General features: G+C 45.0%; 10 protein-coding genes and 1 non-coding gene across 11 annotated transcripts; 4 read left to right on the forward strand and 7 right to left on the reverse strand.

The window, feature by feature from the left end:
- The first annotated feature begins 40 nt into the window (after window positions 1-40).
- Window positions 41-2,089, forward strand: V1508DRAFT_411035 (uncharacterized protein). The gene is made up of 3 exons (XM_066939409.1): window positions 41-1,446; window positions 1,498-1,604; window positions 1,668-2,089. The coding sequence occupies exons 1-3, from the start codon at window positions 270-272 to the stop codon at window positions 1,818-1,820; spliced, it is 1,437 nt and encodes a 478-aa protein (XP_066798071.1). The 5' UTR covers window positions 41-269; the 3' UTR covers window positions 1,821-2,089.
- V1508DRAFT_411038 (Cullin) lies at window positions 2,022-5,373 on the reverse strand. Its single transcript, XM_066939410.1, has 8 exons — window positions 5,106-5,373; window positions 4,878-4,950; window positions 4,781-4,797; window positions 4,633-4,703; window positions 4,495-4,568; window positions 4,261-4,428; window positions 4,058-4,199; window positions 2,022-4,006 (listed from the first exon to the last, which is right to left on the reverse strand). The coding sequence occupies exons 1-8, from the start codon at window positions 5,144-5,146 to the stop codon at window positions 2,304-2,306; spliced, it is 2,289 nt and encodes a 762-aa protein (XP_066798072.1). The 5' UTR covers window positions 5,147-5,373; the 3' UTR covers window positions 2,022-2,303.
- A 336-nt stretch (window positions 5,374-5,709) lies between these two features.
- Window positions 5,710-7,109, reverse strand: V1508DRAFT_402409 (guanine nucleotide binding protein, alpha subunit; the record flags this gene model as incomplete). The annotated part of the gene is made up of 7 exons (XM_066938482.1): window positions 5,710-5,809; window positions 5,863-5,947; window positions 5,998-6,151; window positions 6,208-6,466; window positions 6,519-6,679; window positions 6,739-6,923; window positions 6,983-7,109. 7 exons carry the CDS (start codon window positions 7,107-7,109, stop codon window positions 5,710-5,712), a joined length of 1,071 nt encoding a protein of 356 aa, XP_066798073.1.
- Window positions 7,110-8,550: 1,441 nt separating this feature from the next.
- Window positions 8,551-10,312, forward strand: V1508DRAFT_349449 (major facilitator superfamily domain-containing protein; the record flags this gene model as incomplete). The annotated part of the gene is made up of 6 exons (XM_066936760.1): window positions 8,551-8,775; window positions 8,847-9,181; window positions 9,235-9,349; window positions 9,405-9,425; window positions 9,471-9,617; window positions 9,674-10,312. 6 exons carry the CDS (start codon window positions 8,551-8,553, stop codon window positions 10,310-10,312), a joined length of 1,482 nt encoding a protein of 493 aa, XP_066798074.1.
- A 1,551-nt stretch (window positions 10,313-11,863) lies between these two features.
- Window positions 11,864-13,247, reverse strand: V1508DRAFT_453919 (ubiquinol-cytochrome C reductase hinge domain-containing protein). Its single transcript, XM_066942559.1, has 5 exons — window positions 13,065-13,247; window positions 12,518-12,665; window positions 12,349-12,462; window positions 12,275-12,290; window positions 11,864-12,216 (listed from the first exon to the last, which is right to left on the reverse strand). Exons 1-5 carry the CDS (start codon window positions 13,128-13,130, stop codon window positions 12,153-12,155), a joined length of 408 nt encoding a protein of 135 aa, XP_066798075.1. The 5' UTR covers window positions 13,131-13,247; the 3' UTR covers window positions 11,864-12,152.
- A 476-nt stretch (window positions 13,248-13,723) lies between these two features.
- Window positions 13,724-13,836, forward strand: V1508DRAFT_t10. The gene has a single exon. It is a non-coding gene; the product is annotated as a tRNA-Leu (tRNA).
- Window positions 13,837-14,037: 201 nt separating this feature from the next.
- Window positions 14,038-15,758, reverse strand: V1508DRAFT_395393 (uncharacterized protein; the record flags this gene model as incomplete). The annotated part of the gene is made up of 3 exons (XM_066938050.1): window positions 14,038-14,234; window positions 14,302-14,702; window positions 14,758-15,758. The coding sequence occupies 3 exons, from the start codon at window positions 15,756-15,758 to the stop codon at window positions 14,038-14,040; spliced, it is 1,599 nt and encodes a 532-aa protein (XP_066798076.1).
- A 477-nt stretch (window positions 15,759-16,235) lies between these two features.
- On the reverse strand, window positions 16,236-17,369 carry V1508DRAFT_349351 (mitochondrial carrier domain-containing protein; the record flags this gene model as incomplete). Its single annotated transcript, XM_066936754.1, has 5 exons — window positions 16,236-16,323; window positions 16,380-16,561; window positions 16,622-16,988; window positions 17,043-17,190; window positions 17,252-17,369. 5 exons carry the CDS (start codon window positions 17,367-17,369, stop codon window positions 16,236-16,238), a joined length of 903 nt encoding a protein of 300 aa, XP_066798077.1.
- A 299-nt stretch (window positions 17,370-17,668) lies between these two features.
- On the reverse strand, window positions 17,669-18,277 carry V1508DRAFT_411060 (mitochondrial import receptor subunit TOM7; the record flags this gene model as incomplete). Its single annotated transcript, XM_066939411.1, has 4 exons — window positions 18,170-18,277; window positions 18,043-18,118; window positions 17,954-17,990; window positions 17,669-17,898 (listed from the first exon to the last, which is right to left on the reverse strand). Coding segments are annotated over exons 1-4 (176 nt in total), but the record flags the coding sequence as incomplete, so codon positions are not given.
- A 202-nt stretch (window positions 18,278-18,479) lies between these two features.
- V1508DRAFT_402412 (uncharacterized protein) lies at window positions 18,480-19,336 on the forward strand (the record flags this gene model as incomplete). Its single annotated transcript, XM_066938483.1, has 5 exons — window positions 18,480-18,598; window positions 18,668-18,692; window positions 18,748-19,095; window positions 19,162-19,257; window positions 19,316-19,336. 5 exons carry the CDS (start codon window positions 18,480-18,482, stop codon window positions 19,334-19,336), a joined length of 609 nt encoding a protein of 202 aa, XP_066798079.1.
- A 1,621-nt stretch (window positions 19,337-20,957) lies between these two features.
- Window positions 20,958-22,167, reverse strand: V1508DRAFT_245951 (uncharacterized protein). Its single transcript, XM_066936371.1, has one exon. It carries the CDS (start codon window positions 21,935-21,937, stop codon window positions 21,200-21,202), a length of 738 nt encoding a protein of 245 aa, XP_066798080.1. The 5' UTR covers window positions 21,938-22,167; the 3' UTR covers window positions 20,958-21,199.
- Window positions 22,168-22,300: the final 133 nt, after the last annotated feature.

Raw genomic sequence — 22,300 nt, forward strand, 5'->3', positions numbered from 1 at the left:
CCGTCTAACTCAACTAAGTGTGCATTCCTGACAGCTAAATAGGATAACCCTAACCTTCTCGTGCTATAGGTGTAGGTGTTGTATTCGCATGGGCCGATCTGAAATTCCTCGTCGCGGTAACTCGTCCATATTCCCATACTTGTTATCGACAATCTGAAAGCAGCAACTTGAAATAGGCATACACGACTCAGCAGGTGATGCGCGGCTTTGGAGTGGAAGGGCGGACGTGAAGAAGTAAGAATCAACGAGACACAATATCAACACACGAGATGCCGGCAGAGGAGACCGCGCCTCCGCAGTCAGCTGGGAGAGTTAAGGGCTTTCAGAACACTTCAGTTCCCGCCGAGTCAAGCAGGAGCACTACAGCTACAGAATCGTCGCAAAATCCAGTGGTGATGGCGTCGGCTCCTACAGCTTTGCTATCTCCACGAGCTGTGCCAGTGTGGGCTGCCAAAGAGACTGAGCCACAGGAGCAACAGTCTGACGGCGGTACAGTGACATCGAATGACAATACTCGGCCATCCAATCTCTCTGTGACCTCTTCATCTGGCCGAACGCATTTGACTTCTGGGAATCAGCCGCAGAGCCCACCGTCGCCGATTCTGGCTGCTACGAACACGACAGAGCCTTTATTTTATTTCACAGAGTCAGGCTCTTCTCAGTCACGTTGGAAGGATTTTGTCTTGCAGTCACAACCTCCCGACCAGAGTAGGGTAGAAAATGAGCTGCGGAACGTATCAACCGCCTTAAGAGGGAGTGGTACAACCACAGGAGCATTGTTGCGGGGTCCAACGGGGGACAAGAACAAGTACCCTGACGGTACGCCTCCTAATGAGCGGAAGAACAGTAATGTCAGCAAGAATAGTAGATCAGGCCAGTTCATACATCAAAAACGAAAAATAATACCAATATCAGATCTAGAACAGCAAATGGACTTGAGCGGGCCTTGGAATCCAGGACGGGAACATAAACCCACAGGTGCGGTCTCTGAGTTGGTATCTCGAGCGGGTGCAGCACTATCTATTCCCACGCCAGCCGCAACAGCAGATCACCACCACAGCAGTAGGCTGTCGCGAAGTGGTAGCTTTTCTGACTATTCGACAAATAGCTTGGCGCAATTTCAAATGACGTCCGAGATTGCAGAAAAGCAACGTCGGGAACGGTGGAAGATAAATCTGAGAGTTATGCTCCTTGATAATCCATATGTACCCATGACACTCCGATCTGGTATTTTTGTTCTATCTGTTATTGCATTGGGTTTGGCGGTCAGCGTCTTCACACAGTCGAGTCAATATAATGGTCCAGGGCCGCTAAGTCAGCAGCCGTCAACTATTATGGCCATTTGCGTGCAGTCTATCGCGATGGTGTATTTGGTCTACATCACATACGATGAGTATTCTGGCAAACCTCTCGGTCTACGAAATGCGCGAGACAAAGTCAAATTGAGTAGGTCCCTCTTGGTGATATTGGTTTTAAAAATTTCTGACCATTCGGCAGTCATGCTGGATCTACTGTTTATCATTTTCTCGTCAGCTAACCTGTCTTTGTCATTCAACACTCTATACGACAAGCAATGGCTATGTCAGGCACCTTCGGTACCAGGTGTATGTCATGTTATTTGTCTCTATTATTAACAATCGAATCCAAGTTAATCACATAAAATTTAGGAAACCGACACGACTCCATACGACGGTTCTATCTGTAGTCGACAGCGTGGCCTCGCCTCTTTTTTGTTTTTGGTATTATTAATGTGGGTGATGACATTTACAATTAGTATATTCAGAGTTGTCGAACGAGTCAGCGGCGGTGGTGAGGTTTAAATGTGAACTGCGATGGAGTGTACGCTGCAAGTAAACTGGGGTGCTGAAGAAAAGCGTTTGGATTTACAGTGAGATTCGGGTGGCCGATACATGCATATAGCACAAATCGGTTGAGATTATTTGCTTTCTTTCATATAATATTGTACTTACGGATTTCTCTTTAAATTTCATTGTTGTCTTACTTGGCAAATGGAATCCATATAAATGCATGAACGTATGACATAAGTTATAGTCACATAAATATAGTATCATCTATTCTGTAAACAAAACGATAAACCGAACAGGAAAGCCCATACTCTCTTGGCAACACAGTTAAGACTAATTGCAATAATTTCGTTCATGTACAATGACAACACGTCAGCTTTCCTCGACATATACAGAACAACCGTAAGACCAAGATACAACACCTCGCTTTGCAAGCAACCAATTCCTCCACTACAATGCAATTCTTCGTTTTGCCTCCTTCCACTCTGTTAATCGTAACTACGCCAAGTACGAATATCTGTCGCCATCGATTCGCTCAAGATATTCCTTCTCAATCAAGAAATCGATACATTTTTTAATCTCAGGAACCTTTGGTGTGAACCGCGACTTAATTTGAGCGATGGTCTCCTGCACCAGTACAACGTGCTTCAAAACCTTTCTGGCCTTCATGATACGAACGATAGCGCTCTGCATCAACATCTTGCGATCCTCTTCGATCGTCTTGTGCGTTGTCTCTGTTTCCTGCTTCTGCTCAGATCGTAGAGGAACGTTCAAATTAACCCGAATCTTCTTGTTCTTAAAGTCCATGTTTAACGTATACTTCGTACCTGGATCTCCGACCTCGCCGCTACCCTCCAAAAGGAGAACTCGAGCCTTGACCAGGATACTTAGCGAGCCGACCAGATATTCCTTATTTAACGCCGTGATCTGCTGAAGCTGCTCATAAGAGTATGTATCACCATTGTTGTAAGGCAAGAGAATTGCCATCTGAAAAGTGGACACTTGAAAGGTATACCCAACTTTGTTTGACGACTTTGGGTAATTAGCCTTCAACTCTCCTTTCGACAGCTGCCAAAGCCATGTTAGCTTACGACCGGAATGCTTACTCTGATAAAATGATTGGAAGCGCTCAAAGGTCTTGACGAGTTCGTCTGGGAGGTTGAAAGTTGTGTTAATCGGCGTAAGTGGCCAGAAGTTGGTGCCAAGCACCAAGATCGTGAAATCGATAGTCAACTCCGAAGGATCCAAGTTCTTTGCCATGGCTTCTCGGAACTGTATTTGCAGATCCTGAGAAACGTTCATGTCCTGGAACATACGCTGCAGCTTGCTGGTGTATTCGTGGCCACAGGCCTCCTTGAGCTTGGAAATCATGCTCGACTCTGCGTCATCGGAAGTTGACGTACCGTGAACTAGCCGTCGTGACAACATACGCGTGTAGAACTTCTGGAAAACATCCTTGTCATCGATGTACTTGAAAATTGTCATGATATCGTTTAACTTGGCGTCCAAATCACTGTCTTCCGCCGACTTGCCACTTTTCTTCAGTAATGCATCACTGTACTTCGCTAGTAACTCTGGTGACTTCGACGACGACTGACTGCAAACCTTGTTTCGGTTGATAAATTCTCGACAGGCGTTATCCAATGATTTGACAAAGTCAGTGTCGTCCCTGAAAGCATACTGCACGAGATGCGCATATTGCCTGTAAACCTCCAATAGCGCGTCCGCGTACGCTTTGGGGTCCAAGTTTTCACCAGCTTCGTTTGCAAGTTTCTCGATTGCTGCCAAACCCTGCTTGCGTACGTGGGTTTCGAACTTTCCGCGAAGCGGTTCCAGACCATTCTGAATCCGAGACAAGAGAGTGAACATGCGCTTCAAATCCTCTTGTCTATTGGTTTCCAACAGATTCTGGAACTCATCTCTTAGCAAATCGGCATGATCATATATCAAAACGGTTTCGCATGTCCGCATCAAGATCTTCTCAGTGCTTTGGTGAAGGTACAACTGAACCCTGCCGGCTTCTTCCTGTAGTCGTACTTCAGCCTTCTTCATATAATCGACGACACTGTTCTCAGCAACGAATCGTTTAGATTCGTCCTTGTAGTACGCTTCTGTTGAGGCAATGAATGGGCCCTCGAAATAGGTCTTGTAGACGGACAAGCTAACTTTTCTCGAATCGTGCTCGTCAAGCCCAAGATTAACTAAGCTTCAGTCAGTATGAATCCCGGACCGCAAACCGTGTATAAACTTACCAAACGATCCCACGACATTCTTGATATCAGTGTTCTCGATACTTTCGCCATTTCGTTGCTTCTCAATCAGCTTGAGCACAGCTGTCATCAGGTTTGACTGTATCGAATCGAAGAAAACTGATCGCCATTTCACCAAGCATAACTGACGTTGCCATGTATTAATACAGAACCCGTGTAAAACATGTCACCCTGCAACCACTTACAGTATTGACATCGTATACAGTTCTCCGGCCTTCGTCGCGTTCTCTCTTAACCCAGTGCCGGTTAAGGTATTCAAAAATGTGATTTAGATATCTAGCACCTGTAGTGTATCGATTCCAAGTGCGAATGTAGTATTTGATCAGGCCTTCGTCTACAAACTGCCAAGCATCCTACGCGATGTAAAATTCAGATCATGTCCGATAACGACTATTTGGCTCAATTCACGCAGTACCTACCAGCTTAATGTTTTCCAAGTGTTTCTCGAGATACTCGATAAGCTTGTTGTATAGTTCAGCGCCGAGAAGTTGAGCTGTTCAATGTTTTCTTCAGTCTCTGTACTCCCAATCTAAGTCGATATTGACATATAATCGTACCTCCTCGTGACGTTGCCGGGTGTCCAACCTGAGTCGTCGGTCTAGCCGCTGTACAAAACTGATATATAGCACTGTATTACGAACCACGCGTCCGGTGACGCATCAACTGTCAGATATATTCGCCAAAGCACTATCCAGGAAGACATACGTATAAATTTTCATATACTAAACAACGAAGACATTAGTTGCTCACTCTTTAGAAATGTGTGGATAATAGCGTCCACAGTCACGACCGATCTGCTTACCAATGCCGGAGTCAGGCCCTCCTCAAGATTCTTAGCCAGGACCTTGTCGATTCCGACCTCCACGATTGCCCATCTAACTGACGTGTCAGTATCCCGAGATCTATTCGTGCCCAATGTTGCAGATCATCAGACTTGCGACGCCTGAAGATCGTCGTGCGGTAAATAATCCACTCGTGCACGCGCCACAAATAAACTGATAGTCACTCGCGAAAGAAAGTAGAGACTTACGTTGAGGTCAGGGAGTCGGCCGCACTATCAGACGGAGGCATGGCGGATTCTGCAACGAAGTAGTAGGCGAACCAACGCTGCGTTCGAGAAGAGAGTTGTCGGAGACACTGCTGTCGTGTGGGAATAAAGCAAGATCCCGCGACGACCGTAGTTGAATTCGCCCTGACCCTAACCACTTTAAGGTCAGTTCGGTCCCAGGCCTATTTATTCACTGTCACCAAAGCAGAAGAAGATATAGAGCGGTTTCATGACTTTCTAATGATGACTCAATGCGGCGTTGAAGGTATCCTCCACTCCTGTGATCAGTAGAATATATATCGTTGTTACAGCTCGCGTGTTTACATATCCATATGTATACGCGTATCTATATATATATATACATGGTTTGAATGTATTCACCTTATAGGTGTGCCCAGCATTCAGTTTCAATTAAATATAAGTACATGCAAAATAAATCTCAAACGCCTGATATTTTCAGAGCCAAATTCATACGAAGCCTGAATATGCGATAAAACCCTATAATGACGGAACAATAAGAGTGTGGCCACTTGCCACAACGTCTAAATGCAAGAAATGGCAGCCATCCTCATATCCAAACAAAGTTTCATAAAATGCCAGAGTCTTTTAGTGAGTTTTGTAGAATCGTCTCTTCCACAGCTGCAAAGACGAGGCGGATGTTACTAGTATTCGTTGCTTGAGTCAAACTAGATATTCAACGTCAGCAAGATTCTGCATATGACTAAATAAAACTGCATACTGTGGGTAGATGTTCAAGCCGCTTCTGTTCAGTTGAGTAAACCTCCAAAGAATAAATTTTGCGGCTTTATTGAAATCGTCACCACCTTAATCATATCAGTATTTGACCAGCAAAACTGTCATCTGTAATATTTACCATCATAGTCATTGAACCAGTCACTCAATGCCACTTTTTTCAATTTCTCCTCAAAGACATCGACCTTGTTCAAGAAGAGGACGATACTACTTCGCAAAAACCACCGACTATTTACTACTGAATCAAACAGTATCAAGCTTTCCAGCATCCGATTCTATCAAAACAGTTAGGACGAGATAGTATATAGACATAGTACGTAGTGTTGCACACCTGTCCGGGGTCTTCCAGCAACACCTGGTCATACTCGCTCAGAGCCACGCAAAATATGATTAATGTTACACCCTCAAAACAATGGATCCACTTTTTCCTCTCGCTTCGTTGGCCGCCGACATCAAACATATGAATTGTGAGCTGATTCATGGGAAATTTAGTTTCAAAGATGCCAGTTGTCTTAATACGCGCTCGTAGGACATCAGTTTCGTTAGGTAGATAATCATTTGCGCCTATTCGGTCCAGACTATTGAGAAAACTATCGTAATATTAGCGTAACTGCACACTCATAGTCTCCGAGAATACCGTACTATATCGCTGAGTCCATTAAGTAAAATTCGGTCTGACGGTCAAGGACTTGTGTCATAATCGGGTCGTGATAAACAGAGTTAATCGCCCGAACAGCTTTGGAATCAAGCATTTGCGACGGGTCGCTATCTAGATGGAAGTCGACAATGTAGTTAATATACTCCTACGATATGGTAAGTCAGCGCGTATGTTGCATGCGAAATACATAAGCCGGTAACCTGCCTCGTTTTCTGGCCTTTCCAAGTTCAACTCCAGCTCTTTCATGCCATCAATTAAGCCTCGTATTGATTCTAGCAAATTTTTGAAAATTGTGCTACGGTATAGTGCAAGCTCCTCTGCAGAATAGCCATTTTGGTGTATAATTTTCATTTGCTTGACGATAGTCGATTTCCCGCTTTCTCCAGAACCTGGACATAAAAAATATTAACAACTGTCATTTCAACACAATGTAGCAAATCACACCTACCTAATAGCAAAACCTTGCAAACTTTCTGAGCTTTCTTGTGATCTTCTTCCAGCATTTTGTCTATTTGAGCGCTCCTTTTGCGGTCTTGCACGTCGTGCGAGTCCTGTGTTGACATGCACGATCCCATTATGATACAAAGAGGTTACGGCGAGGAGAAGTATTAATTTGCTGTGAACTGCTGGTAAAACTCAGCTATAGGGGATCGATCGCTGACACAGCAGGGCAAGAATGGCTTTGCTGGATTCGGTCGAAGTTTGGTAAGTGAAGAGAGAGAAAGCGTCGCGTTGCCCAGAAGAGGCCGCGCCGGGAGTATGTGATCTGGCACGTGTTACTGAAATCGCTCTCGCTCAACCGGCATGGCAGAGCACTCGAGCGAGTACTACGACGGCGATGAGATCTGTCGGAGTTCCGCTGAAATTGTAGATACTGCCCGCGGCGTCGGAGAGCAACTGGCTAACCGCTTGTATGTTGCTAACCAGTGCATCTACCCCAAGTTTATGTTCGTGGAGACTGCCCTCAGCAAACGTCTAAAGTGCCAACTGCGGTACTGTACTTGGCGCGCTACAGACTAGATCTCACTTACAAACTACGTGGCTGCTCCTTGGTCCGGATATCTCCACGGCCATCACGTTTCTTACTCGTAGATACTTTCATTACCTTGAGATATTGATACCGAAGGTACTTTATACTAGTCCCAATGGGTCTTGGTTTAATCTCCATGAATCTCCGTATTTTAACTTTGACTCTTAAGTTGTAGGATTATTGCATGTGCCACATGTCAAGAAAGGGATGGGTAATAAATTGTAGCAGGGTAAGTGAATATTTTAACGGGGGATGGCAGCACATTGAGCACTAGAAATCCCAAACAAAGTTTTTCAATTTGATTTCCCGCAGCTTTTGAGTTTTTGTCTACTACTGAATTCAATAATTGTAACAAAATATACTGGCAATACATGTGGACCAAGTTGTTTCCTGGAGGAGCATAATACTTACCAACTGAATTCTACGTGCGAAGTCGAGACGTTATGTTATGTGTACACTCCTTTGCATTACAGAGGAGTCATGGATTGACAAAACCAAGGGCGATTCTTATTGCCGCGTTTCGATGCAATATTTTTACCAATGCGGCACGCTGATCAAATCTCAATGCCGAGGCGATGGTAAATGCATATCAGTGCATATGGAAAACATTGTCAAGCTTAATGAAAGAAGTATGGATTTGCTCACTTTGCAGTTTGCACTCGTACGAATGATATGGCAACCTATAACCAGAGTATACTACTGCAGCAATCGGACGCCTGTGAATATTCGCACTGGGCCAACCGAATTAAAGTTGTTGGAATATGGTCTAATAATACGCAGTGGTCCGCAGAAGTTGTAAAGCGCATTTCCCAGAGTTTCTCTGTTACCATAATAAACAAAGCTTAGGTTCGGCTATCGTCTCCCCCTGATCTAGGTCATTTTGGCATTTGACAGCCACTTTCACGCTTTGTTACACCCTCTGTGCCACTTGACCTATCCCGCTCGAACTACTCGAGTTCGTTAGCAATTCGTCTGCGATTGCCACCATGACATCGCAAGCAAGGCTAAAGTCCTTCCTGTTGTGGGATTTGTCCAAGAAAAGATCTGTAGATGAGTATGGTGTTAGCAGGATACCATCCTCGCCCTCTGGCCCACTCGAAGCTCCTGCAGACGGTAACATGACCGAAGAACTACCACTGTACCGGTCATACAAAAGACGGTGGTATGGCCTATGTGCGCTTATGCTTCTAAACTTGATTGCATCGTGGTGTGTAAGTTTCCCAACGCACGATTTGGCGAGGAACGGATTACTAACGCCTGCTTGCTTTCCGGCAACATCTAGTGGCTCACTTTTGCTCCGATTTCGAATTCTGTTGCTGCCTTTTATCACCTCTCCTCTGAGTCTCCTGTCAATTGGTTGGCGACAGTCATCCTGTTTGGGTATGGACTGGGCAGCGTACCGTGCGCATTCATCCTAAACCGCCGAGGTGTCAAGACGTCAATGCTGATATCAGCTATTCTTCTGGTCGTCGGTAATTGGATCCGCGTTGCGGGTGCCAAATGCAACGGTGGGAAAGGTTCGTTTGGAGTCCTTATGCTCGGTCAGATCATTATTGGTTTTGGTCAGCCTTTTGCCCTGAATGCTCCCTCATACTTTAGTGACATGTGGTTTACATCGTATGTCTGATTATTTTCTCCTACAATGTCTTTGTCTCCTTACAGTATTGTAGAAATTCAAGAATTTCAGCAAATGCTTTGGCCAGTTTATCGAACCCTCTTGGTGGTGCCATTGGCCAACTTGTCAGTCCTATACTGGTCACGAAGCCTAATCAATTTCCTGACATGGTACGGCTATCATTGTACACATGTATCTGCTAGTGGTTCTAACTAAGAGGTACAGATATTATATGTTGCCATAATTGTATGTTTTGGTAAGTAGCGGCTGGGTCAAATGCTAATTAAACAGGGCACTGTCGTATGTCTCCCGAGTCTGTTCGTTCCTGCCAGGCCTCCTCTACCCCCTTGTCCATCATCAGCGACTCCAAAGTTTGCATTCAACAAAAGTGCCAGGTTACTTTTATACAACAGGCGTTTCGTTATTGTCTTCATCCTTGTAAGGATCACTCTACTGCTCGATACCATATATCAGAGTCTGATTGCAGTCTACAGTTTTCCGTTCTCGTTGGTTTCTTCAATTCCTTCTCCAGCTTAATCAATCAAATAATGGAGCCATACGGCTATACATCGGACGATGCTGGTATTGACGGCGCCATAATGATCCTTGCTGGTCTCGTCTTCTCTGCCATCATATCACCGATCCTGGACAGAACACACAATTTCTTACTGGCCATCCGGATTCAGATTCCGGTCATATCTATTTGCTATATTTGCTTGATATTTACACAAACCAAATCACGGCAGCTTCCAGGTCCGTATGTTGTCTCCGGAGTATTGGGTGCCGCGTCTTTCTCTTTGCTACCTGTAGCATTAGAGTGGGTTCAAGAGCAGGTATTCCCTGTTTCTCCCGAACTGACGTCGTCTATATTATGGATCGGTGGTAATTTTTTGGGGGGTATATTTATCCTTATTATGGATGCATTGAAGGCACCACCCAACGAAGGTGACCCACCGGGCAATATGACTCGATCACTCATTTTCCAAGCCGTGGTTGCAGCAGCAGTAATTCCGTTACCTTTCATGCTCGGAAATAGAGAGCAGACCAGAAACAGGCGTGTCGAATTAGATGCTGAGATGGGACGGCCTCGCCCTCGACCCAACGTTGACGACGAGGATCTGCTCGAGGTATAATATGGCGTTTACAAACCTTAGCGTTTATACATTCTTGGTGTCTATGTATCGTATGATGTTTGTTTTTTCAGTGTTTCTTGGTCATTGATGGATACGCTTTTGGGAGCTCTACAATTTTGTACGCTGAAATGACTTTGGGGAGCTTCATTGACCTGCTTATGCTCAAACATATCTAGACGCATTCCACCGCTTTCTAAACCAATCCGAAACCCAAACCAGTCCAGTCATCGCTGTGCGTCTACCAGTTGTCCTACACTCGTCGCCAAAGATTGCTTACTCTGCGCGTCGCTTCTCGAGGTTGCAACAGCGATGGCCAAATTCGAAATTATTACTCTCGGATGGACAGAAGCTTGTGCCTAGTTGCGCTGTGCATCTGAAGACGATGGAAGTTATATAGAAATTTATACATAGAGAAGAGCGACGTGGAGGACGATGTTATTTTTGCGACGACTGGGCCGCCATGACCTATGAAATGCAAGATGACTGTCGCGAAGAGGAATAGTGGTGAAATATTGGGAACGATGACGCTTTCATGTACTTCCTTTTTTTGTTAGTCTCTTCCCACATCGGAGTAGTCAACATGCAATAAGGTTAGGCTGGTGGCAGCTGCAAGAGCGGAATGCCCAAGAAAATGGCAACGCTACTGGCTATTGTACGATACGTTTCTCCAACAGAAGTAGACAGGGACGAGTCATCTCCCTCGGCGACAGACGTCTAAAAAAGAATATATATCGGCACGAGAAGTACCCTCTGAATTAGTGCATTGAATGCCACTAGAATCGATACCGGGTTCGTGTCACCGTCGGCCAGTCCAATCCAAATCTAAACATTTTATTGTATCGCGCAATTCCGACTATCATAACGCCTTCTCGAAGATCTGGAGTCTGAGACAACGCAGCCCATGATAGACTGAATATGGTTTGTGAGGAGCACCAGCCAATTGACCGAAGGTTTGATTGCCCAAAGGCGACAGGTAGTTACTCAAAGCTCACGTTGAGAGGGATTGGATGTAACATCAAACGACGTGGTAGAGCAGTGAACTGTTACTAGTATGACCTATCGCAAGAGCGACCTAGGAATTGAAGAAGCTAGCCTATTCTAGCTTATTAGACCTTCGCCCTTGTTTGCGACAAGTTTGCCAGGTGGTAAGGAGGATTCAATCAGACTTCCCGTCGACATTGCTAAGAATACCAACAAGCCAGATATTATCCTAGAAGTCAAGCTATGTCTTTTTTGATTTTCATATCTTCCATCACTCAGACCAGCGCCAGTTGTGGTAGTTTTTTTTTCGATCAAGCTTTTAATCACAAAAATCTCTTGCGGCATATGCTCCCATCGCATTATTGCATGCTTCAGAATAGTCAGTTTCCCATTACTTCGTAACGTAACAGAACAAGTAAAAATTTTTAAGTTGGTGAGACAGCAATACCAGTCTGACAGGCCGAGGACCAGATGATTGCCTGATAAGTATGCCCTCCAATGGTGCGTAATATTTTATATTGGCGTACATTCACAAGCAGTTAGAAATCTACGTGGGGACATGCTAGTGGTCTCGAATAATACTATGCCGCAAAGTTCAATTGCAGATAGACTATGCAATTATTGTATATTTATGGTATCAGCAATATGCTTTATGCGACCTAAACAAATCTGTAGCCCAAAACGGATGATACCATTAAGGATAAATCTTGTTGAACCTTAACCCTTGATAAATACATGCATGAAATAATGGCAGCATTTAACTCTGTAGATCGACCAACCTGAATTCCCTTCTCTAAAGCACCTCCATTTTTCGTATACCAAGAGCTCTCAACATTTGCCGCAATTTTATTTGGATCTTTTACTTTAACGCTCGGAAAAGTGTAGGCGCAGCGCACTCGTTGACGCAGTGCGACAAGTGGAAGCTAGAAAATGTCAGTTTCCAATCCCAGTAGAATTACCATTGAACACGAAATATCATACAATTCCTCAATGCAGTCTAGTTATTTATTAGCATTCAACCATCCCTTACAATTTTAGCAATCTTCAGCTCGTACCTTCTTTGTAATCTAAGTCCTCATAACCAGGCTCTTCCGAAGCCTTGGTGACCCGCTCGACGCAGTCATCGAAGTGGTGCTTGTACTCATGACATAACGACGAATTCGCGCACTCTAAGAGAGCAAGTCAGACGCAAATACTATGACCATAAGAATTTGTAATACATACTCGCCTGGATCTTCGGCATAATATCTTCGGGTTCTTCTTCCTCTTCCTCGTCTTCTTCATTCACTTCCTCTTCTTCCTCGGATTCCGCATCCTCAACCGCTTCCTCATCGGTAGCAGGTCCGTCCTCAGAAATAGATTCGTCATCTTCCTATTACTCGTGTCAAAATTTCTGATATATGGCTGAATCAACTCTCCACGAAAAGGACGCGCGCGTTAAATCAAATTTATATCCTTCCGCGACTCAATTGATCCAACGCTATCACGTTAACGCATCGACATAGCACTAAGGACACAATTTTTTTATTTCGCCATGCTTTGACATTAAAGGTTGCCAAATGTTGCAGCAGAAGTTTGCTTTGAGTCTCATTAAAAGCCTTGGACCGAGAGTCTGTTGGCAATCACACACACCTATAAATTATATAAAGGCACCACAATCTTAGCCTGGATATATCCCAGTTAATCCGAGAGTGAATTCATTGTTGGAATCTGATTGCGCGCGTCCGATCCGTTCCGAGCGTCCAGTTATCAAACGTCAGAACAAACTTACCTCGGGCTCCTCGGCCTTGACGGCGGGAACAATAGCCTCGAAGAATTCTGTAATAAAGTTCCTCATTGCGCGGTATTAATATGCGAGCAAATATATTTACAATAAAATAGATTGTGACAGCAGTCGAGTTATTTCGCAAAACGCCGCGCCTTCGTAGTGATTTCAACCCTGCGCCATGCACCTACCTAATCAAATATCGTTTCCTCAAACCGCGCGCACAGTACGGCTGGGGTTCCTCTGGGGAGGGTAACTGGATAGCAACGCGAGCTTTATGGTTCATACGCATTTTTATTTGATATTTAAGGCCACTTTGACTTAGCGCGGAACGACAGAAGTTTGTGCCCCCACAGCGATTGGCTGCTCCGAATTGCTCAATGCTGATTGGCTTATCGATTTAAGGCAATCCCAGTGAATGTACAAACCCCTCGGCTCCGAAAGCCTCGAATCAATGCTGGATCAATATAGCTGTTTGATAGACGAAAGAACCAACACTATGCAGAGTACTCCTCAGGTCATATAATCAATTAACAATTAATCATTTACTCCAATGTGTAAACTGCAAAGCCTTTGTAGAAACGACCAAATAAATTTTGTTGCCTCGTTAACCCTAACCCGTGATTTAGACTGACAAGTTATTCGTCTAAAGTTCGTTCATTCTAGGCAACTTGGCCGAGTTGGTCTAAGGCGTTCGACTCAAGAGTTATATCTCTTTCACGATAAATCGTGGTTTCGAATCTCGAAAGGGGCGTGAGTTCGAATCTCACAGTTGTCAAAGGATTTTTTTGCATTTTTTAGCGTATAGTTTTATATCTTGTTTTGCTTGCCTTCAAGCCACAGATAATCAACCAACTAATATAGTTGCGGTCAAGCCACAGATAATCAACCAACTAATATATCCACTAGCCAGATGATATCGGCCATCATAGATTCCAAGTTGTACCTTGTCAATGCCAGGAGCCAAATTAATAATTTCTCAACCTGTGTTCCGCAAGTCCGGAGAAATATATGGTAAACGAAGTACTTCAAACACGCGTTTCTCCGCGGATTCTATTGTACTTGCTGAGGTGTCGACAAGCTGACCAGTTTTTCTGTCGAAAATTCCGGAACTAGAACACTTCAGTCCAATCTCTTTAGCGTGAATCCTGATATCTCTCTCGAACGTAGTGCCTCCTACAAGCAAAGTGGGTTAAATTTATTCGAATATATGTTAAAACTTGTAATGAATACGTTAGCATACCTGTCCAGCCGACAACTGCGCAGCCCACAATAGCCCAGTCAACACATATGATATCCACTCTGTAATGGTTCAGGGTATGCTCGGAGGTTGGAATAGTAGACCAAATTACAAGAGCAAGATCAAGAAGACTACCTGTTCCCTGACGACTCGAATTAAAACTACTTATTGAAAGAACTTCACTAACTAAGTTCGCTTGCTTTAAAGACTTCACTAACGACTCGAGGAGTACTAAGTGCACGCCCGGCTCGTCACTTGGGACTGATAGAACAATATCCACGTCGCTATGAGTTTGAGCCCCTCTTCTGTAAGATCCGCAGACAACAGATTGTGCGCCCGGGAAGATTGCTTGAGCATGCTGCTGGATCTGATCGGCGATAAATCGAACTTGACTATGTGTCAATCTAATGGGATTTCAGTCAGTAAACGAATTGAGCTGACTGGTAGAAGCAAACTTACTCCACGGAGAATTCATCGTAGTGCATCACACCGGCCTTTTGCGCCTTGCTGAGTTCATTCCAACCATGCTCCTTTACGTCCTGCACCTTTTTCCATCCATTTTTGTTATACCAATCAACTGCCGTTTTACCTCCAACACCCCAAATATTATAAAGCCTCTCAATCGCCTGCATCTCGGGTTCGTTAAGTTTTTTCGTTTCCGACTCAATTGCTCCTGTCTTTAAATATTCGTCGACTAGCTTAACTATCTTCCCTCCACATCCGGGCAGCCTGGAAATCTCGTTCGCATTTTCTATTTTATAAGGGTATGATCTGATAGAAGCAATAGCCGAAGAATACGCTCGCACACTTATCTCATTACTCAGAAGTTCCCTAATGTGCCGAATCTTCTTTAATAGTGACGACAACTCCTCATTCTGGCAGATCAACGGGTGCGGCCGCTCACACGAATTTCGTTTGAGAAAGATAGGGTCAAGATCCCTGACCACCTCTGGAGCCCTTCTTGTCCGTTTCCGTCGTGTAGTCAAATTGGATGAGCTCTCTGACCCAGAATCTATAACTTTTGCATTTGTCGTAGAATTTCCTCTGGTCCTTTTCATTGTATCCTCATTGGGCTGCGACTTTTTTACGGCATTCGAATGCAAGATGAAGTTCCTTCGGTCTTGTAGAACACCTTCACTGAGGCTCCTTTGCGCCCATTTAAGCTGCAGTACAGACGTTTCTGCGAGTTGAAGCACACCGCGCCGTCGAAGCTCCATTTCAGTACGCTGCGGGCTGCTCAGATTGGCCAGGACAATCTGTGCTTCAGGCAATTCGTGAGTAACCTCGGCACCATGGGCCACGAGATTATTAGCCCAAAACTCGTATTTATCTAATGACAGATGCACCGGAAGTAGGTATATTTTTCCAACATGAGAAAATAAGGTGGATGTTGCCGAGTGAGATGACGAAGAGTCTGTGCTTTGTGACAGACTCGTCTTTGTCGATATATCTGACTTCATTCAAAGACCAGCTGCGGATGCTGCAGAAGCGATACGCGACACTTCGTATAAAAAGGAGCTCATGCTCATGGCGCCGTATAATTGTATCAAACTCCACGCGGGGTGGTGGCGGATATACCGATTGATTTTTGTTGCGTCGTCAACCATCCCAATCAAAACACAAGATGCCGGGAGCTTTGGGTTTGGGGTTGCACGTTGTGCTTAGACCACAGATGTGCTATACAATGCTCTATACAATCATGGCAGGTTATATACGTCAACTCACTTCCCAAAAGACAAACACTTTCTAAGCGCCGTAGAACGTAGGACTATTTACAAACAAACAAGAAACCCTTCTTTAACGCCTAGTCATGCCAAATATTTGATGCCAATTCGTTTTGAAGCTGTATCATAAACCTTCCCCGCCGTTCCATCCTTGGAATGCTATGATAAATGAAAAGTAGATGAGATTCACCCAGCCAAAACTGAACGCCAAGCTTAACTATTCATGTAACTTCTGGTATTCTCATATACCACAAAGGTAACACAAGTGGCCGGGACGACTCTGAAGAGATTAGGCAGCAACCTATACGCACAATTAGACATACGACAAGAGCCCAGTCATTGAAAAGGTCAACTTACCCCTTATAAAATCCCAAAATACCTTCTTCCTTGCATGTTTTTTTTATTACGTCCGTCATCGATAAATATACGTTGTCCGCGTCGTACCGCTGCAATCGTGACCTTACAACTTGGTAGGGATACATAATCAAGCTCGCCCCAAGTTTTGACAAGGCCGAGAACGTAATGTACTGTAGTGTAGACTGACTCAAATTAGCACATTATGCACTATCCCCATTGTAGCCACACCGCAGCGGACTTACAAGTTGGTTCATGTTGCTGTTCTGCCCTGTTTCCGTCGCTGTTCCACTGACATACCAGCCTTTCAATTCTTCATAGAACATAAGCTGAATAGCGCCATGCCCGACTCCTAATAGACTAGGCAAGAAACCGCGGTAAAATCCTCGCAGCCCTTCATATTGCCAGATCTTGTGAAGACCATCCAGTGTTCCCTTATATGCCCCTGCGAACGTCGAGTTTGTAGAAAGCATCCTGGTCTTGAGAACCCAGATTGGATTCGTCAGTAGCGCAGTCATGCAGCCTGATGTTCCAGCACTCAACATATAATCTGCAAAGGAAAGGTCTTCATGGCCGGGAACGAGAGCTATTTGACTCTTGATTAACTCATACCTGTCCGCAAAGGTTAACTTTCCCCGACAAATCCGACATCACCAGAAGTCTCACCAGAAAAAATATGAACCCCAGCTAACCGTATTTCCAATAAGGTTGGGTATCAGTCCTCGATAAGCTTCTTTGAATGGCGCTTGGGATTGTCTTAAATCGCGAAGAATATGCATAATACCCCCGACGTGTGTGCGATTCTTATTGTCAACTAAAAGCATCGGACCTGATCAGCAAACCGTAGAGCAAATCTGGGTAACTCATATCCATACTCTGTAAGCGGACCTTAATCAGGTCCAATGGATGTACTATTAATGTCGTGGCACAACCAGCCGTGAATCCCGCGGCTGCCTCGACAGAAAGGTTTCGAGGGGGTTGGGCAGAGGACATCTCAACGTTCGTTCTAGTCTTCCGTTTGGTCTATCTAAATCCGATAGCGTTAACAACGCTCTTGCTCTCTGCAATTTCTAGAGGAAGTAAACCATAATTAGACGGTTTAAGTCTTGACAAGGCTGGAACGGTGATCAGTATCTGCGTGGTAATATAAAGTGCAAATCTCTCTGCATGATCTAAAGTTACAATTTTTGACTTCTCATGAAGCGCTCTCAATCGATGGAAGAAAGTCTACCGATAGTAACGCGAACGATATGTTAGCAGCATATCAGAGGCATCTACTGTGGAATCCTGTCCGTTTGAAATTTTTGTTATCATTTTCCAGTTCTAATATTAACTATATTGTACATAGAACCCGCACGTATATACATGATTGAACAAGATTCTCAACATTGCACGCTCCTTTTGATATGAGTGTTATAACCTCTGTACACCTTATTCCTTGTCTTTACATGATAATCCATTTCATTTTCATTTACCCTTCACAGTTTAATTATTCACCATAAGGGGCAGCGGCGAGAGCAAGCTGAAGATTGTGCGTTAGGTCCAGACCTTGTTCTCCACGGCAACGGAGAACTTACCTGATGAGACTTGGTCGAGGGAATGTCTGGGACCAACCTATACGCATATATTGTTAAAACAATTATAATATTGTGTGTTAGCGACATACCCAAGTAGATAATGAATGGGATAAATCCGTAACGAAATATGACTTGTGACGCTTCTTGGATGCGAACGAGTCGCTCCTACATCTACATGTCAGTGTAGTTTACGCAAATGAGCATAAAATAAACCACCTTAGTTTCCTCCGACAATGTGAAAACCATTTTGAATTGATCTGCAAAAAAGGTTGTCGAAGTAAAGTAGTAGTACTGCAACAGTATATAGAAGTCATCCGCACGCTTAAGAACTACTGAAAACGGATAGTGAGTTACCCGGCAATAACTTTGCTACTTACAAACTCTCAACTGAATCTATTCAGTCTCAAAACAAATTGACGTTTGAATTAATGCAAGATTAATCAAAATCGGTTAAGAGACGAAATATCGAAACATGGGCATATATAGACGAAGATAATCTTTTTTTCCTTCCAGTACTTTTGCAGCGATGTCGGTTGCTACGGCTGCGTATCCGGTGGTTACGGTCACGGAGACCGTGTCTGTAAGTCATACCGCAACTGCTATTCCCCAGCTTGCGGCGGAGACCTCACTTAAGCCAAATGCAGGGTATTTAGTAATTTCATATACTAGACATTGATCTTGTGCAACTGAGAGTTAATAAATACCTTCCTACAGCTTTACGTTTACACATGGCTTGTTGGTAATTACTCAGAGTACAGCACTTCGGATACCCACTCGCTAACCACCGCATCTAGATGGGCCAACTAAGCGTAGTCATAATTTTGTTCACATTTATTCGGTTTTTTATATTTTCGAATGGCGCAAATCTCTCAGAATCAGCGCACGCGGTGAATCATGACAAGGACAGGCGACTACGAAAGAAGCAGTCGTCAATTCTGAGGTCTTCCCCTCCTATGCCAGCTCGATCTATTCTTGCGAGGACGTACTACAACGTAGAGACGCATCCACCTGAATCGCTGGATTGGTTAAATGTACTAGTAGCGCAGACTATCTCGCAGTTTCGTGAAGACGCCAGATCAAACAACAATATATTGCACAGCCTCGACAAGATCTTGAACGGGGATTCGCTGCCCAGCTTTTTGGTATTCACAAACTTTAGGTACCTTACCGCTAGTGAAGAGGTATACTAAAAGTGAGGTATGGTCTAGGATACCGTCCACGTCACAGAGTTAGATATCGGAGAGGAATTTCCAATCTTCAGCAATTGCAAAGTATATCCTTGCGAGGATGACCCCGGCCGACTTGTACGTACGTGCTTTCAAATACGTAGATTATGGCAACTAACTATCCGAACGCAGGAAGCTAGAATCGAAGTCGACCTAGCGGACAGTATTACGCTCGGAATCGATACTCGCTTACTACTTAACTACCCTACTCCATTTTTAGCCATATTACCGGTCTCTCTATCGGTGTCGATTGTCAGATTTTCGGGACAGGTTAGACGCCATCAGTCCTAGATTTTGGTTTCTCTCGCTCTAACGTCGTTTTCGTAGCTGACGATGTCTCTCAAAACAATTCCCCCATCTCCTAACTCGGATCGAAAAACATCGCTCACATTCTCATTCGCACCCGACTATAGATTGGAATTTTCCATTAAATCGTTACTTGGATCGAGGTCGAGGCTACAAAACCTTCCTAAGATATCTCAACTAGTTGAGTCACGAATCCGGAAGTGGTTCGTCGAGCGGTGTGTCCAGCCAAGGTTCCAGGAGATTACACTTCCCGAATTCGGAAGTGGTTCGTAGAGCGGTGTGTCCAGCCAAGGTTCCAGGAGATTACACTTTCTTATTTATTATAATGTTATATAACGTTGCTATGGTTGCTACAAGCAAGAAATAAAGGTGATGTTGAATTTTTGCTTGAATTTTTGCGATCGCCTCTCTTAGGCGATCGGTTAGTTTCCAGAACACGTTAACTCAGTTCGGCCGACTGGCTCTATTTATGCATGGCCAACAATGATGGACTGTATTTCAACCGTATGATTTACTGATAAATGTGATTTACTGATAAATGTAAAGAGCCGTACATCATCCTATGAGTTCAAATGACAGAGCAAAAGGTAATAACTAGCAAAATATCAAAGCCAACATAGCAAATCAGAGTATGGAATTGTTAGTGCATAGTTTGGTCTTAGCAAGGCACAGTATGGCATAATCTGTAAACACATTCCTCACGAACAATAAGCAACGAGTGGGTCAGTATTTCGGATTCAGTGTTCATCTACCACACTTTATCTTTCGCTTTCGCGGGACATAGTCCGTCATTTCGATAGGTGGTGGCCCAGTGATTGCTGGTTCGGGCGGCAAGGCGGGCAGCGGACACGTGGTTGGCATGGGCGGCACCTGTTCAATTCGCTCCGGCTGAATTTCGGACTCGATAATCGTCGTCTCTGCGGTCGTGATCGTCACATTTGGCGTACTCATGGCGGAGCTTGAAGAGCGTGGCGTCGTGATTTTGGTGCCGTTCCTTGGCCGCTCGGTTTGGGGTCGCCGATCGTGGCTTTGACGGGCTGTTTTTTGGTGGCAAGTTTGGCTGATTGGTTCGTCGCTGGTGTCTGGCATGACGCTGTCCGGTGTGTCTTCATCGTCGCTAGGAATCAGACCGCGCTCTTCGTCTGCGAGTAAAACTATTGCCGCGGTCCACCGTTCCTCCTGTAAGGTTAGCAAAGCGTCTCCGTTCTGGATAACTCTTGCAACGAGCATACGACAACGAGCACGTTCTCCGAGGGATCGAAGTATGTCTCGTTCATGGCAGTCACGGAGGTCGAGTTGCGTGCAGTGAGTTGCGAGTCTGGTTCCGGTTGAAGTGGTTTGCGTGGCGACGACGATTTCTTGGTGGACGGGGGTGTTGATTTCTGAGATGATTTTGAAGTCGACGCCTTGGGTGGCCTCTTTGATGACGATTTGGACTGCGGCTTCTGGACTGGTTGGGTTGTAGGGGCCGCTTTCGAAGAAGACGATGACGACGATTCAGAAGCTGTCTTTGGCAGGAGTGCCGGAAACACATTGGACTTGTTGAGAAGACAAGGTCTGGGTGTCGGTCTTGCCTTGAGCAGGAGAGTCGAATCAGTTGTTCAGCTGGCTGTCACAGACGACGAGGCGGTTGGCGAGTTGGAATCGGCCACCCCTGACTTGGATTGCTCTATATTCGCCGGCTGGTGCGTCAGAAACTGTGCAAGGCCGGGCATCATGATTCATATAGTGGTGTTCCAGATTCATCTTCTTTGTGAGGTAGGATCAGATGCTTCTGGAATTTTTCTGAACCCTTACCAAGATAGATGAGATACTCAGGCGTAGGTGGACCTGGAGTAAACGGATTCGGTCTCATACGTGGTATAACAAGGCTGACCAAGATGCCACAGCTGGTTGCCAACTTATGCAGATCATATACAATCTTTTTGTGGCCATCCGTCTTCTGGCTGAAACTGTATCTGTTTTGTGACTTCATATAAGAACCGTCAGTATCGATAAGGCCAGCAATAACTTTCAAGCGCGTGTCTTCATCAGCTTCCATATATGCATCAGGAACACCGCCGCTTTTGTCGCCGAGGAGGCCGAGTTCCCGAAGACCATCTAGAACAGGGTTATTATGCTTTCCTGGTCCTAATCGCGGGCACGCGATCCTGTACCAGAAGACATCTAGGTTACGGTTACTTACGTCCCCGTTGCTCAGCACCTTGCCAGCAGCAGCGATCAACGTTTTCGTCAAGTAGAGCTTATCAACTGGTGGCCTCGAGCTGTTGAGTCGGTCAACGTAAGATTGCAACCAGACAGCAATCTCGGCGTCCGAAGACACAATTGTCGTAGTGACAGCGGTGCCATCACAGAGCCACAACCCCAAATAATATGGATCGAGCGGTCGAATTTGCAGATCTGCGGATGCGGTGAATGGATCAAAGGCAGGCGGAGCACGATGGAGCTTCATGTGCTTGAGTTTGATCCTCTTGCAGCAGAGTCGCTCGTACTATTCGACTGTCATGGAAAATCTTTCGCCGTCTCTGACAATTAGAGGATCAAGCAGATGATGACGATCGCTTTGAACAATTTCGAGCGCCAGCTGTGCCAACTCTTCACTCTTGAAACAGCGCTTCACCCTCCGAAGACCACCACATTCACAGCTGCCACGAGACTTTCGGACGGCCGCAAACCGACCCTGAGCAGCTTTATCCAACTCCCTTGACGAAGAGTCAGACAACGGTGAACTCGAACGAGGTGCGTTGTCAGGTGCATGGAGCTGCGATGATGGGATAAATGAATTAGTCCGGCCACAGCGAGTAAACCAGATCAC

Source organism: Lipomyces doorenjongii, assembly GCF_038497915.1.
Source record: "Lipomyces doorenjongii strain NRRL Y-27504 unplaced genomic scaffold V1508scaffold_6, whole genome shotgun sequence".
Taxonomy (NCBI): Eukaryota; Fungi; Ascomycota; class Lipomycetes; order Lipomycetales; family Lipomycetaceae; genus Lipomyces; species Lipomyces doorenjongii.